The following is a 17,094-nucleotide window of genomic DNA, read 5'->3' on the forward strand; positions in this document are numbered from 1 at the left end:
CCATTAAACAAGAAGAGAAAGTATTTCATGCCTCTATGACTAGAAGAGCATGAATGGCCACTGAAAAAATATCTCTAATGTTACAGAAATAACTTGTCAACGCGGTTTCTCCATTTGTTAAAGGTACTTTAAGAGTAGGTCTTTGGCCTCTCTGCTGATCTACTGTAATTAAAATTCTTCATCTAGGTATTCCTGAGCCAATTTCTACTGTCTTACCACATAACAAATTTGAGGGCTTTCTTAATCAAATTCTCACTATTATCAAAGGACTAAAATTGGACTAAAATTCCTCAAGAGATTTACTAATCCTATATGCTGCAAATTTTCTATACTTAAAATAGAAAATACACAAAGAGTACCTCTTGAATACTTTAAAAAATTTATCATCCTTCATTTGATCATTCTCATTTTTATTCCTGGACATATACTGTATAGTGTAAATTATTAAAAAAGAATTGTGACTTTAATTGAGGAAATCTATTTTAATTCAGTAGCATGGGTGGATGACAAATTAAAATTTCAATGAATTTTAAAAAACAAAAAAAATCCTCTCATAGTCTAATATTAGACTAAACAGATAGGATCATTACTCACAAATAATGGGATACCCATCCCGGCTGGCACAGGCTGCTGCTAATATTCTTCCATTGTGGGAGAAAGCAAGACAAAAGCATCCTCGCTCTCCTGCATTTAGTGAGAAGAGGTGCTTGTTTGGGATACGGCAGGCCTGCAAAACATACACTTTATGAATACAGATGAACAAACATTAAATAGGAAAGCTAGTTGGCAACTTCAATTATTGTAGCTGGTGCAGTTTCTGGTTTTTTAAAAGGTCCCTTTACTGTGAGGCAGAGGAGGAAGAAGGCAAGTAAGCAGAATGATGGAAAACCAAAGTAAATTACTTCACTTTCAAAGCAGACAATCAGTTTCAATTCTCCATAAAATTGAGTGAATTTATACCCATGCCTAACTAGCACTATTCACCCAAAAGGTGAACACAAAATTTCAAGATCTGATACTCCTAAAGCTATCACTACCAGATTATTTTCATATAGCCACAAAAGGGAATGTGTGTCACACCCTTCTTTCATGACAGCAACTAATAAGTGATTTTTGTGGAACCATAAACTTGTCCTGAGTCTACAGATGCCATATAGACCCAGCTGAAGTCCAGGATGTATAAATATTCATCCTTTCTTTTTTCTCTTAAATAACCATCATTTGTAAAGCCTTCCAAAATGTATTTTTGGAGTAAATCAATCACTTCCTATTGATTTCTCACTCACTATTTTTATTAAAATTCCTTCATCATTTTTATGTTTTCATTCATTATTACCAGATGAAACCAAAACTTATTGTGTATTAATAGCTATTGTAGAAAATACTACTTGCTTTTATTTGTCCTAATTCTACCTATTTCAAACTTCGGTGAGCCTTAGTTCCTGTGTTTCTTTCTTATTATTCAAAATGTATATTTGGCCCTTATGATATGCCATGAATGTGGTACTTTTATTACAAGTATCTTTTCATATATTCATCATGAGCTTCCCAGGTGGCTCAGTGATAAAGAATCTGCCTCCCAGTGCAGCAGACACAGGAGACGCGGGTTTAATCCCTGGGTTGGGAAGATGGCCTGGAGTTAGGACATGGCTTCCCACTCCAGTATTCTTGGAAAATCCCATGGACAGAGAAATGTGGCGGGCTACAGTCCATGGGATGGCAAAGGGTCAAACGCTACTGAGCAACTGAGCACACACACGTGTTCATCACAGCGAACCTGTGAGTAACTACCAGTACCATATAAAGCTAGTAAGTATTATTCAGAGGGTTAAGCCCAGCTCAGTCAAAGACTACTGACTCAAGGACCTGCTTTCTAGATGGGAACCAGGTTCTCACAAGTAGCATCACAATTTAGCAGCAATATGAAGAGGCAGAATTGTGAGCAGCTACTTGAAAGGTGAAAAATTCAACAGACATCTATTAGGTGTCAATAATGTACCAGATACCAGCTTTCCAGCCAGATGATTTAGATGATTAGAAAAGGGAGATAAAAAGAGGTCAAAAGTTGAAGGAAAAGTTAGCAGGTTTCATAATCACTTGCTGCTGCTCTTAGAGGAGGAGGTGTAGTTAAGGAAAACTGTGCCTCATCACTAAAGCCAAAACACTAAAAGCACCATCATTTCACTTGCATTCCCAGAATAAGACGCTATACTCAGAAGAGGCACCTGATGGACATTTAATAACAGCAGCAAAGGGCCTCAACGTCCTCAACTCTCCACTTCTTTACTACTTTGTCAGTCACTCAGTCACACTAGGTCCTTCCTTCTTTCGTATTCTCGTTCCTCACTTTTGCCACCAACACCCCAAGGTTGGGCCCCTCTCACCTCACACCTCAGTGACTGCAATGGCCACCTTCCTCATCCCCAAGGTCAGACCCCTCTCACCTCACACCTCAGTGACTGCAATGGCCACCTTCCTCATCCCCAAGGTTGGGCCCCTCTCACCTCACACCTCAGTGACTGCAATGGCCACCTTCCTCATCCCCAAGGTCAGACCCCTCTCACCTCACACCTCAGTGACTGCAATGGCCACTTTCCTCATCCCCAAGGTCGGGCCCCTCTCACCTCACACCTCAGTGACTGCAATGGCCACGTTCCTCATCCCCAAGGTCGGACCCCTCTCACCTCACACCTCAGTGACTGCAATGGCCACGTTCCTCATCCCCAAGGTCGGACCCCTCTCACCTCACACCTCAGTGACTGCAATGGCCACCTTCCTCATCCCCAAGGTCAGACCCCTCTCATCTCACATCTCAGTGACTGCAATGGCCACCTTCCTCATCCCCAAGGTCGGACCCCTCTCACCTCACACCTCAGTGACTGCAATGGCCACCTTCCTCATCCCCAAGGTCAGACCCCTCTCATCTCACATCTCAGTGACTGCAATGGCCACCTTCCTCATCCCCAAGGTCGGACCCCTCTCATCTCACATCTCAGTGACTGCAATGGCCACCTTCCTCATCCCCAAGGTCAGACCCCTCTCACCTCAAACATCAGTGACTGCAATGGCCACCTTCCTCATCCCCAAGGTCGGACCCCTCTCACCTCACACCTCAGTGACTGCAATGGCCACTTTCCTCATCCCCAAGGTTGGGCCCCTCTCACCTCACACCTCAGTGACTGCAATGGCCACGTTCCTCATCCCCAAGGTCGGACCCCTCTCACCTCACACCTCAGTGACTGCAATGGCCACCTTCCTCATCCCCAAGGTCAGACCCCTCTCATCTCACATCTCAGTGACTGCAATGGCCACTTTCCTCATCCCCAAGGTTGGGCCCCTCTCACCACCTCACACCTCAGTGACTGCAATGGCCACGTTCCTCATCCCCAAGGTCGGACCCCTCTCACCTCACACCTCAGTGACTGCAATGGCCACGTTCCTCATCCCCAAGGTCAGACCCCTCTCACCTCACACCTCAGTGACTGCAATGGCCACTTTCCTCATCCCCAAGGTCGGGCCCCTCTCACCTCACACCTCAGTGACTGCAATGGCCACCTTCCTCATCCCCAAGGTCGGACCCCTCTCACCTCACACCTCAGTGACTGCAATGGCCACCTTCCTCATCCCCAAGGTCGGACCCCTCTCACCTCACACCTCAGTGACTGCAATGGCCACCTTCCTCATCCCCAAGGTCGGACCCCTCTCACCTCACACCTCAGTGACTGCAATGGCCACCTTCCTCATCCCCAAGGTCGGACCCCTCTCACCTCACACCTCAGTGACTGCAATGGCCACCTTCCTCATCCCCAAGGTCGGACCCCTCTCACCTCAAACATCAGTGACTGCAATGGCCACCTTCCTCTCCTTCTGAGGTATCCTACTTCAAGATCCACTACACGCCATTGTCAGCATTGGGACAAACTGTTAATCTGTGCTAAAAGACAACTGTTATCACACTTCCTTCTCACCTGAAACCTCCCACTTTTCCTCAGTCCCACACAATCAAATATTAGGCTACCCACCGTTTGAGCCACCTCAGAATGTGGGCCTACTCTATCACCACCACTTGACCTCTTACACAAACTCGGATTTCCCGCCCACCAAGCTTTGAGTGCCTGAGGATACAACAGGTGCTTCCCCGGTTATGTATAACATTGCCCCAACATGAAATACTCTCCTCTGTCCTCTTCACTCACTCTTAACCTGGCCACTCTTTAAAGTCTGTCGCAGCCTCCAGCAACCTGTTGAGTGAACCCTCACTCCAGATCACCATTTACTTATCAGACATTCTCAAACTGCTTTCATTTCAGGGTGCTTTACAGTCTTAAAAATTTTTTGAGGATCCTCAAATGTGGCTATATCTACAGATATTTATCATATTAGAAATTAAAACTGAGAAATTAAAAAACCATTTGTTAATCATTTAAAAAATAACAGAGCAAGTCCATTGAATGTTAACATAATTTCTTTTCACAAAAGATTTCATAAAATGGAACTGTTCTATATTTTTGCAAATCTTTTCCATTTCTGGCTTAATAACAGGTAGCTAGATTTGCTTAATAAAAGCAAAACTGCTTCTGCATATCAGATATCATTTAGCCTTGTGATATCAGATCTCATTTAGCCTCTGGAAAACTCTAGCGTGAGAGAATTAAAGTCAAAAAGACAGATTAAATCATTACAGAATCATTAGAATTATTATGATCTTATTCTGAAAATAGACTAACTTTAACAGACCCCTTGGAAAGGTCTGAGGACTCCCAGCAGTCCCTGAATCACACTTTGAGAACTGCTCATCTAAACAATTATTTTTATATCTATATTTCCTGAAGAGTTCTTTGCAGCATACCTGATAGTGAACAGCACAGTAACTCCCATGTTCCCAACTGATGTGAAAGGTCCCCACAGGCACAGTCTAAGTATTATTCTCTCCATATTATTATGTGTAAAGTGTTTAAAAGTGACCTTAAGATGTATCTGTAAAATTGGCCTCAAAAAGAAAATTAAATATGATGCAAAACAGAACATGAAAAGGTCTAGGAAAACAGTTACTCTTAAGTATATAGTGAGTCTATAAAATGAACCACTCCACTCTTTATGGAAACAAATAAGAAATTAGCGAAACTTCACCAGTAATGCTTCTTGCCACCGCAAAATATGATAGCCAAGTACAAAAAATTTTAGTGAAAGCTTAAATACTGCTCAACTTCTGGTAAAAGGATGTACATATACCTGTCTCTATCAAAACGTGATTCAGGAAGAAGCCAGGGACTGTGAAAATTTCACGAATCTGAAAACTGTGGATTTATGGGCTGAACTGTGTCTCCACAACTTCCTACTTTGAAGCCCTAAACCCAGTACCTCAGAATGTAACAGTATTTGGATACAAGGTCTTTACAGAGCAGATTAGGTTAAAATGAGGTTGCTAGGGTGAGCCCGAGTCTAACAAGAAGATGAGACACCAGCAATATACCCACACAGAGAAAAGGCCACGAAGAAGCAGGGAGATGGCAGCCATCTGCCAGCTGAGGGGAAAGGCCTCAGCACAAACCAGCCTTGCAACCCTTAATCTGGGACTTACAGCCTCCAGAATTATGAGAAAACAAATTTCTATTGATTAGGCCAACCTGTCTGTGATCTTTCTTATGGCAGCTCTGGCAAACAAATAAAACTCTCCATATCCCCAAAGAAGTTAAGATAATATCTGTATGCACACGATAGGCACTCTATTATTATTTACCAAATGAATTAATAGGCAGACAAGATCATAGCTAAAAACAAGGATAACCTGAAAGTTTTAAGTAGCAAGCTAGTTACCCTAGGAGCTGATGGCGCATTTTAAAATAAATATCTAAATGAATCCAGTGTCAGTGAACACTTCACCTGCCCAGGCAACCGTTTCCACTTCACCACTTCCTTTGAATCTTCTAATCCAGGCTCTGTGTCCACTGAACTTGGCTCATGGTGTCGCTCACGGTACACTGGTTTCCCCTTTTCTTCCTGAAGAGCCATCATAGAACGGTAAGATGGCTTTACCTAAGTACGTACAGAAAATGAGAAAATGTATGTATCATGTTAATCTTTTTCTCTTTTCTAGCATATATGACTTTGAAAATATTGAAATAAACAGTATACTATGAAAATGTTTCAAAATGTAATCCAGAAAAAAAATTCTACTTTTATTTGTACACTATTTAAATAAAATAAAATGAATGGACTTCTCTAATAGCTCAGTTGGTAAAGAATCCGCCTGCAATGCAGGAGACCCTGGTTTGATTCTTGGGTTGGGAAGGTCTGCTGCAGAAGGGATAGGCTACCCACTCCAGTATTCTTGGGCTTCCCTTGTGGCTCAGCTGGTAAAGAATCTACCTGCAACAGGGGAGACCTGGGTTTGACCCCTGGGTTGGGAATATCCCCTGGAGGAGGGAAGGTCTACCCACTCCAGTACTCTGGCCTGGAGAATTCCATGGGCTGTATAGTCCATGGGTTCCCAAAGAGCTGGACATAACTAACCCTGATGCTGGGAAAGATTGGGAGGCAGAAGGAGAAGAGGACGACAGGGGATAAGATGGTTGGATGACATCACCGACTCAATGAACATGGGTTTAGGTGGACTCTGGGAGTTGGTGATGGACAGGGAGGCCTGGTATGCTGCGGTTCATGGGGTCGCAAAGAGTTGGACACGACTGAGCGACTGAACTGAACTGAAGCAACTTTCACTATCACTTTAAATAAAATGTCAGTTGCTTGAAATTACAGTCCTAAATCCAAAAGCCTTAAAACAAGGAAAGGATAAAACAGAACTCCAATGAAATAGTTTTAGTTACTCTGTCCCTTTGTTTCTGCCTCTTCACCAATACCTGCCAGATGGTATATTATGGCTCTGGCATTGTACTATGGCATCTCTGCTTTAAGATCACAACATAAAGACCTGATGTTTTTAAATCCTCCATTTCTTTTTTAATTTTTTTATTTTTTCCATTTATTTTTATTAGTTGGAGGCTAATTACTTTACAATATTGTAGTGGTTTTTGTCGTACATTGACATGAATCAGCCATGGATTTACATGTGTTCCCCATCCCGATCCCCCCTCCCACATCCCTCTCCACCCGATCCCTCTGGGTCTTCCCAGTGCACCAGGCCCGAGCACTTGTCTCATGCATCCCGCCTGGGCTGGTGATCTGTTTCACCCTAGATAACATACATGTTTCGATGCTGTTCTCTCGAAACATCCCCCCCTGGCCTTCTCCCACAGAGTCCAAAAGTCTGTTCTATACATCTGTGTCTCTTTTTCTGTTCTGCATATAGGGTTATTGTTACCATCTTTCTAAATTCCATATATATGTGTTAGTATGCTGTAATGTTCTTTATCTTTCTGGCTTACTTCACTCTGTATGATGGGCTTCAGTTTCATCCATCTCATTAGAACTGATTCAAATGAATTCTTTTTAATAGCTGAGTAATATTCCACGGTGTATATGTACCACAGCTTCCTTATCCATTCGTCTGCTGATGGGCATCTAGGTTGCTTCCATGTCCTGGCTATTATAAACAGTGCTGCGATGAACATTGGGGTGCACATGTCTCTTTCAGATCTGGTTTCCTCGGTGTGTATGCCCAGAAGTGGGATTGCTGGGTCATATGGCAGGTCTATTTCCAGTTTAAGAAATCTCCACACTGTTCTCCATGGTGGCTGTACTAGTTTGCAGTCCCACCAACAGTGTAAGAGGGTTCCCTTTTCTCCACACCCTCTCCAGCATTTATTGCTTGTAGACTTTTGGATAGCAGCCATCCTGACTGGCGTGTAATGGTACCTCATTGTGGTTTTGATTTGCATTTCTCTGATAATGAGTGATGTGGAGCATCTTTTCATGTGTTTGTTAGCCATCTGTATGTCTTCTTTGGAGAAATGTCTGTTTAGTTCTTTGGCCCATTTTTTGATTGGGTCATTTATTTTTCTGGAATTGAGCTGCAGGAGTTGTTTGTATATTTTTGAGATTAATTCTTTGTCTGTTGCTTCGTTTGCTATTATTTTCTCCCAATCTAAGCGCTGTCTTTTCACTTTGCTTATAGTTTCCTTTGTTGTGCATAAGCTTTTAAGTTTAATTGGGTCCCATTTGTTTATTTAAATCCTTCATTTCTTAAAATAGATTTAATTCCATTCAAACCAATGAAAACCAACACTGTGGTCACAGTTTACAATATCAATACAGAATATGCAGAATGGCCTGAAATGTTTTGTGGCAATGAGACAAAAGCAAAAGTTTCACCTCATTTTAGGACAAATGTTTGCTAAGATAGTCATAATTTTAATCTATATACAACAGAAGTAGAAATATTACTTGTTGATTATTTGAATAATAGTGTAAAAAATGTGTCTATAATTCATGGGTCTGCAAGCTGTGGTCTAAATATAGCCAATGACATTTTTGCAAATAAAGTTTTATTCAAACACATCCAAAACCATCTGTTTAGTTATCATCTACATATGTGTATGTAGCTACTTTCACCTTACCAAGGAAAGGGTGAGAGGCTGCAACAGAGACTGCATAGCCTGCAAAGCCTAAACTATTTACTGTCTGGTCCTATTTGTCAATTTCCACATTGCAGTCATCTGCCTGCAATGCAGGAGACCCGGGTTCGATTCCTGGGTTGGGAAGATCCCCTGGAGAAGGAAATGGCAACCCACTCCAGTACTGTTGCCTGGAGAACCCCATGGACAGAGGTGCCTGGTGGGCTACAGTCCATGGGGTCACAAGAGTCAGACACGACTTAGTGACTAAACCACCACCACACAATAAGTCATTCTTTTATCTTTAATATTTAAAGATCAGCATTATTTTTTTTTAAATTCTTAAAATTAAAATCTATATTTAGGACTTAAAATTCATTAAAATGTCTTTTAAGTATCAGCTATTATAGGCTTAATATATAATCTCTGAAGTTTCCTTTCTATTTCAGACATCTATTAAAATAATTCTAAAGTTTTTATCTGTATAGAAATAGAAACCATCACCCCCACCCTTTAATCTCAACAACAGAAGATATATTTTTTGCATGTGCTATTAACTTACACATTCTGGAACTTTCAATCCTCTTACAGTTACATACAATGTTGATGGATAATGATTTCTTGGACATTTTGACCACCACTCAAAAACCTCAACGACATTTGACTGGGATCGAGGCTTAGTAGGTGGGTAATACAGTTGCAAGCGAAGTTTTGAATTGATGTTTACATTTCCATTGGCTCCTATAAGCTTAAAATGAGAATTCAAATGAAATGTTACCTTCATTGAAAAGATGCCCAATAAAGCAACAGTAGACAGTCAAAAATTCATTTTAAAAAGATTAATATGGCATGCTGAAATTCCTCATATTTGTAAAGAAAAGAAAAGAACACTGACACAGTCGGTTAAGCACAGTTTCAGGTCATTTTGACGAGGTAACCCAAGTGACATCCTAAGAGCTATCTTTTCCTCTATACAACTTCAGACCATTGGTAAAGCATTAACATTATTGTGGCAGGTGTTACCTTGTACAAATAAAGTGATCAACACACATCTGTCTGTAATAATACCAACAAAGATTAAAATGCATATTATTTAAACACAGAAACAAATTTCCCATTTGTTCAACATCAGTATTTTAACTGATAAAATTTCATGGTTAAACTTCCAAAAAGTCAAAATTATTCTAAAAGAGAGCTCCATATTATGTTTTCAAAATGTTTTGGTCCACCTTCTTAAAAAGGTCTATTCAATTTAAGAAACTATTAAGACAACATATGTTTAAGCTAAATAAGTGGACACCCTTAGGAGAAAAATTATCTCACCAATTCAAAATTAGGTTCTCTTTCACTAGACTGTGACTGTTAAGTAGAAAATACCTCTGTTAACCTTTGTGTCCTTTACAAATTAGTAGAGACAGTTGAGAGCTTCTGCAGCAGTTCAGGCAGAACATGGAAGTGGAAAACTAGAGTAGGAAGGGACAGGGTACAGGGAACATTTAATAACTGCTGCTGATCGTGCGACTTGGTAAGTAAACGGGGGAGAGCCAAGAAAGATGCTTAACGTAGAACTTTCTGTGATGACGGGCATGCTCTCAGCTTGGGCCATGCAATACAGTGTCCCCAGTCACTTATGGCTGCCGAGTACTTGAAGTGGGGCTAGTGCAACTATGGAAATCAATTTTAATTACATTTAATTTCAGCTCATTAATTTGAATTCAAACAGCTACATATGACTTGTAGCGACCAAAACAGATAGGGCAGCTTTAAGGCTGTAAGCCTGGGAGACTGGGCAGATGGTGGTGCTACCAAACGAGGTAGCAGATGGGGAAGATATAAGAGATTTAGGGAGGATGTTCAGTTTGGCGGAGTCAGATAGCTATGGGTCACCCAAGCTGAAATGTCTGAATTTTGAAGCATACACAGGAAAAGTGGGTCTAAGAAAAGTAGATTAAAGATGAAATCATGAGCAGGACTGATATTAAAGAGATAGGTGGAAGACCAAGAAGGAAACCAAAGGAAACCGAAGGAATAGGATAAAGAAAATCAGGAAAAAAACAGTGTCAAGAAAAACCAAAGTATCAAGAGCTTCAAGAGCATGGTATTATACACATAAGTATGACAGGTAAAGAACTAGAAAATGTTCAATAATTTGGCAAATAGAAGCTTTATTAGCTGAGGCAAAACCCAGATTTGCACTGTGTTCAGGAACAAGGTATCAATAAAGAAACAAAAGTTAGCAAAAATACATTTCATCTTTTCCCCATCCCTGTAGGAGAGGGTGTAAAGTCAATGGAGGTTGTAAGCTGAGGGGTGACATTATGAAATAGAGGGATAAAAAAACAGTTTCAAACTGAGCAATTGAGATGTTCAGTCATTAAATATTAAGCACTCATGATTCCTTTCATAAACTGTACTATCTGCCTGAAGCTTATCACAAGGCAGTAACATAATTTTTAGAAGGTTATTTATTCCCCAGATTCTAAATCATACATTCTGTAAGTTGTTTTAATATTCACTAGCCAATTTAGTTTATATAAGTATGCTGCTTAGTATGAGTAAATAACTAAGATTCAGCCAAATCCTGCCATTATGATTACAAAACATATAATGTGAAGCATGAATAAATAAGGTTTTATCATTTTGTAGTTTAACAGATGAGTCATATACATGTGCTTAAAGAATCAAAAATGCCTCTACCTGAGAATTAGGATAAAGTCTCATTTATATCTGGACAAAGTTCTTTGGGGTTCATTTGGACCACTATGATAACTTCCTAATTATCTAGGACATTCCTAGAACCAATGGTACAGGTATTAAAACATGTGCACTGTAATCTGATTCATGTCACTTTCTTGAAGATGAGTTTTTTTAGTCAGTTTCCATATATTTATTAATTCCCTCCATAGATACTCATGATAGCACTTCTGTGTGCCATTCACATGCAGGGAATGCTATTACAGAGAATTTCAAGAGTAATATATTAAATGCAAAGAGATTTGGTAAAATACAGACCAAAATAGGTTCTGTTCAACAAATAGGCCAAAAAGAATTGCCAGTGACTTGAAAACTTACAGTCTAATGAAAGATATATACATTTACAACAGAGGACGCACATACAATAATGTACCCTTTACTTCTGACTGCATGAATAAATAAATAAAAATCTGTGTAACACTTAAAAGATAAAAATGTTGTGAAATACATTGTTTCCCAAGTGCAACTGACAGTAAATATGGCAGTTCTGCACAGACCGTAGCATAAAAGTAATGAAAGCAGTTTCTAATAAGACCACAAGGTGGCAATGTTCATTCACTCTGTGAACGTGACCCTTTTTGGTCTTTTGTTTTTATTTATTTGATTCAGTATGAGATGGGGTCTAGAAAAAGGTATAAAAGGTGATAGAAGGGAGATTTTAGAAGGTACAATGGACTAAGAGATTCTAAAACCACTCTAGAATTAATGACTTCCTCACCACAGTCAATCTGCTGCCATTCAGCAAGCAGACTGCACCTCTCCTAAAGCCTCTAAACTTCAACCTGGATTAAGTGTCTCATCTGGGTTTTCACAGCATCTGCTCCATAGCACATAATCATACAGGCAATACGCTTACATAGAAACTGAACTGGAGGGCCAGGACAATGTCTAATTTACCTACAAATACCCTATATTTAACAGAGTGCCTGGCATTTCACAGATACTTAGTAAATATTTGTTGAATGAATGGATGCACAAATGGAAACATTTTATAAGATAATACAAAACAGGTTAATTACTCAAGACTTCTTAGAACTCAAATTTATGTTCGAAATCAGAAATTAAAAAATTATGAAATTAAAATTTACCCTTTTTAAACATCAATCCATCCACATATTTCATCTTTGTTGATTTTATACCTAGACTACAGCAAGAATTTTCTACTTTGATTTCCAGTACCTACATTTCTGACCTCTCTAATTCATTCTCTACCCAGCAAAGTAGGCTTTATAAAAAATAAATCAGATTATTTCACCCTTTTGTTTAAAATTGTTAAATGGCTTCCCATTACTCTTTAAAGTCTGTAATGGTGGCTAGTTGCTACACCGGCTTGGGCTCAAAGACCCTGTGTGATCAAGGTCCTGTCTACCTCAGCAAGCTCTTCAGGCACCGTTTTCTCCCTCAACTCTGTCCTTCATTCTCAGTGGCCTTATTTCGGTTATCGAGGTATTCCTTGCTCCTTCCAACATCAGGGTCTTTGCACGCTCTGCATCCAACCTAGAACTCTCTCTTCCTCATTCCTGCCATCCAGCTCATGATCAGGTTCAATGTCCTTTCTGTAGGAGACCTTTACCTGATACCACAGATGCTTTCATCATCTTGATAGTCTTCATAAAAATTATAATAAATGCTAAGCTCTATGATCAACTGCTTTATGCCTGTTTTTCTTGCTAGAATATGAAGGCCATGAGGTCAAGGAGTTTATCTTTGTTCACGGAATAGAACAGTGGCTGGCACATAGTAAGGGTTCAATAAATAATTTGTTGAGTTGAATAAATGCAGGCAGGGCTGTGTGTGTCTTTTTTCAATGCTGGGTCCTCAGAGCATAAAGTGTATCTGGCACACATTTAAGCACTGAACAAATATCTAAGATCTGAATGAGCATCATTTGAGTTTGAATTAATACCTCTTCACCACAGCAACCTTACCTTCTTATCCTAACTCCTTATATGACACCAAACTGAGTTGAAAAAAAAAAATAACCCATAACATTTGAAGATTTGAAAAAGATACCTTGAGAAATGCCCAGGCGATTTTCCGGAAGCCACATTCTTGGTTTCGAATTTCAGAGTTACTCTTAATTTCTTCCATGCTTAAGAAATCAAGAATCTGTAAGTAAGCATAAAAAATTATTTCACAGTATACTAGGTTATCTAAAATTTAATATTTTCTAATATTACTAAAATTTTAAAAACCCTCACTTAGAAGAAAAATATTTTTATCTCATCTTGCTCATTTTTAACTCATCCAGTTAGTAAGGTCTGTTTCTGATCACTTTACCTTTTACCAATAAATCTTTTAAGATTTATTTAAAACTCAAGACAAAGTATTATCTCAAATATAGTCCTGGCAAAAATATACCAGGCATATAATTCTTAGGCTTTGCTCATTTTTGAATGTATGAGCACAGACTTCAAAGACTTGTTTGTTTAATAAACTCATGGCCTTATCTGCAGATTCTTCCTTGGATCAACTTCCTAAGTTGTGTATTTTCTCTTTAGATATGTTTTTATTAGGCTTCTCAAAAGATTTTCTTTCACATCTCCATCTTGTCTGAGTATTAAACTTCATGGATTTCCAACCAACCAGCCACAGAGACAACATGTGTTCTAGGTTCTTGTCAGAGACTATCACTTTGAACCTACTGGTGCTTATCAAAAGGTCAGCTGAGGTAACAAATCTATAGAAGACTGCTTAAAACATACTATATACTCCAATTTATTCCTATTTTTTATATGCTTAAACTTGTCTTCAATGTAATACATTCCCAATGAAAAAAACATTGACAGTATAAGAAAAATATATGACGAAGTAAAAACAAGTTGTAACCTAGACTCATAGTTGACAAACATTAACATCAAGCTTACAGGTATTTAACATCTTGTTCTATGTATTCCAACACTATTTTGAAAACTATTTTCATATAATATGTAGTGGCTAGCTCAAGTCAATATATACATATGTATATCATGTAAATATCATAAATTTAATAAAAATCATAATTTATTTAACCAAACCTCTTGTTAACTGAAGACACCTATTTCCTGGCATGCTGCGATTCATGGGGTTGCAGAGTCGGACACGACTGAGCGGCTGAAATGAACTGAATTCCTTAAAACTTCTGCTATTACAAACAGTGCTTAAATAAATATCCTTACACACATCTTCAAGTACTTGCCATTTATCCTTTAGAAGAAATACCAAAAGTTGGAATAACAGCTTTAAGGACTTCTGATGGATATTATCAAGCTGTCCTCAAATTCTCACACCACTTTTTTGTATTACAAATCTACTAAAATAATAGCTTGTGTGCCAAGTTTCTTCACCTGTGTCTGACTCTTTGTGACCCCATGGACTGTAGCCCGCCAGGCTCCTCTGTCCATGGGATTCTCTAGGCAAGAATGCTGAAGTGGGTTGCCATGGCCTGCTTCAGGGGATCTTCCTGACCCAGGGATCGAACTCTGATCTCTTAAGTCTCCTGCGCTAGCAGGCAGGTTCTTTACCACTAGTGCCTGGGAAGCCCCAAAATAAAAACTTATTTATTTGTGCTATTAAAATACTAATTAAAACTTACACTCTATTCAATTCATACCTCAAAGAACAGGATGACTTTAGGGCTCTCATCAAAATCTTGAAGCAAATAGGGAAAGTTTTCATTAAATATAATTTGTTCTTCCCACTCTGGAAGCCTTGATTTTAACTGTTTGAAATCATACGGCTGGGTCATAATAGGAAGAATATAATCCACATTCTCTTTCTCATAGTAAGATGAAACAGGCCGCTCACTGTTCAAAAAAATACTGCCATTAACACAGTTCTTTGTAATTTTGAGAAGGCGAGAAAAAAATAAAACTAGAGTGTTCAAGGTGAGATGATCAGAAACAATAAATAGCCATGATACATAAGGAAAAAATATTTTATGTATCTAGAAAGCTACAAATTTTATGAGGCTGAAAAGTAGTAGTATCTTAGTTCATTTTTCATTTACATACTCTCAGTTTCAAAGAATTACTTCATTATTTAAATATAACATGAGAGGTATGATTTATCCTTCCACACTAAAGCTAGAATAAAGTAACACCTTCAGAATATTAAATGAGTTTGTGATAAGTTAGTATATTAGAATTAAATAACAAAATGTGAGCACAACAGGATTGTATGTACTTCAAGGTTTGTTATGTTTTCTTTCTATGCTCCAAGACAAATGAATAAGTGAATAACCTTTTTGATAATTTTCTTGTTTCCCATTTCTGCCATTTTTCCAGGCAAATAATATTTTTGGATTCTAGTACAGTCATTTATTACACTTTGTATTTGGGCTTTAAGCATGTATTAGCTACAAAATAAATACTAGGAAAAATTAAATTCAAGGCATCTGCCTCACCTGAGGGACAGACAATACATTATATTCAAAAGAAAATATATATGAGAATATGAGGTTAGACAACTAAAGGATTTACAGTGTAACATGAGACGACTTACAATGCAACCTAAATATCATAAATTGTCATTAAGCTTCGGAGAAACTCTCTCAACTCCCCTCCACCTAAAATTAATTACTCAATTAGCAGAGTCACTTCATTTCTTCTATAAGACATATTGATCAATATCAATAGTTGAAGAACACCTACAATTAGTATGAAAATTGAAAGTGAGAGTCACTCAGTCAGTCGTGTCTTGACTCTTTGCAACCCCATGGACTATACAGTCCATGGAATTCTCCAGGCCAGAATACCAGAGTGGATACTCTTTCCCTTTTCCAGGGGAATCTTCCCAACCCAGGGATCGAACCCAGGTCTCCCGCATTGCAGGCAGATTCTTTACCATCTGAGCCACAAGGGAAGTCCAAGAATACTGGTGTGGATAGTCTTTCCCTTCTCCAGTGGATCTTCCTGACCCAGGAATTGAACCTGGGTCTCCTGCACTGTAGGCGGATTCCTTACCAACTGAGCTATCAGGGAATGACTGTTAGTGGCAGAAAAAGGACTTCTACTGTAGACAGTTTCAATTTCAAGGATTGGCTGTACAATTTTAAAAAATTACCTATCATCTTTCTTGACATATTGACCAGTATTCTCATCAACCACATGAATTTTTACCATTGGGTGAGAAATCACAAAATCTGACTTAAGTCGATCAGCTCGGTGAATGTAAACTCCCAGGACAAGGTCATCATCAAGCAAACATTTGGGATAAACTGGACTATCACGGCTTGTTATTCCATGAACACCATCACCATCAGTGTCTTCATTATCACCTGAAACCACACGTGTGGAAGAAAATCAATGTTATCAACGAGATAATTAATTGTTCCCGTAACAATATACTCAACAATAAACACTGGATTTACAGATAATCTAATGCTTATGATCCATGCTTATTTATCTCTGTTCACAAAGACACTTCAAGGAAAAACAAAGAAAAAGCCAAACAATAGCAGACTACGCTCTGAGAGTAAATGCTTCATGCATTACTAATACATTAAAATAGGGTGAGGTATCTTTCTCTGTTTTCCCTAACAAGGACCAACAACACAGAAAGAAAAAAATGAGAGCCAAAGACAAAAAAGTAATTTTATCTAGGTATTTTCTAAGTGGAACATGTATCACTCAAATCGTTTATAACTACAATTTCTGTTTCTGAGCAGAATGCAGCAGGAATGTTGCAGGTCAATGTTTCTGGTAAAAAACAACTTGAAAAAGCCAAATAAATTGCAAAAACCTTATTTTTAAAGGCATCAGAAAAGAAGAGAAACAATGAACAGTAGATGGACTAAAAGTCCAGAGAGGGAGAACCAACTGGGGGTAAGCTGATAGATTGGTGGCTG

General features: G+C 38.8%; 1 protein-coding gene across 8 annotated transcripts in view; it reads right to left on the reverse strand.

The window, feature by feature from the left end:
- Positions 1–17,094, reverse strand: part of AHI1 (Abelson helper integration site 1) — a 211,748-nt gene that overhangs the window by 159,917 nt on the left and 34,737 nt on the right. For all 8 annotated transcript variants that reach the window (XM_043888069.1, XM_043888072.1, XM_043888070.1 and 5 more), the window contains 6 exons: positions 16,311–16,524; positions 14,860–15,052; positions 13,281–13,376; positions 9,076–9,261; positions 5,884–6,036; positions 595–727 (listed from right to left, as the gene is read on the reverse strand). In XM_043888069.1, the coding sequence (XP_043744004.1) occupies positions 595–727; positions 5,884–6,036; positions 9,076–9,261; positions 13,281–13,376; positions 14,860–15,052; positions 16,311–16,524 (975 nt within the window). The remainder of the gene's footprint in view (positions 1–594; positions 728–5,883; positions 6,037–9,075; positions 9,262–13,280; positions 13,377–14,859; positions 15,053–16,310; positions 16,525–17,094) is intronic.

Source organism: Cervus elaphus, chromosome 26 (assembly GCF_910594005.1).
Source record: "Cervus elaphus chromosome 26, mCerEla1.1, whole genome shotgun sequence".
Taxonomy (NCBI): domain Eukaryota; kingdom Metazoa; phylum Chordata; class Mammalia; order Artiodactyla; family Cervidae; genus Cervus; species Cervus elaphus.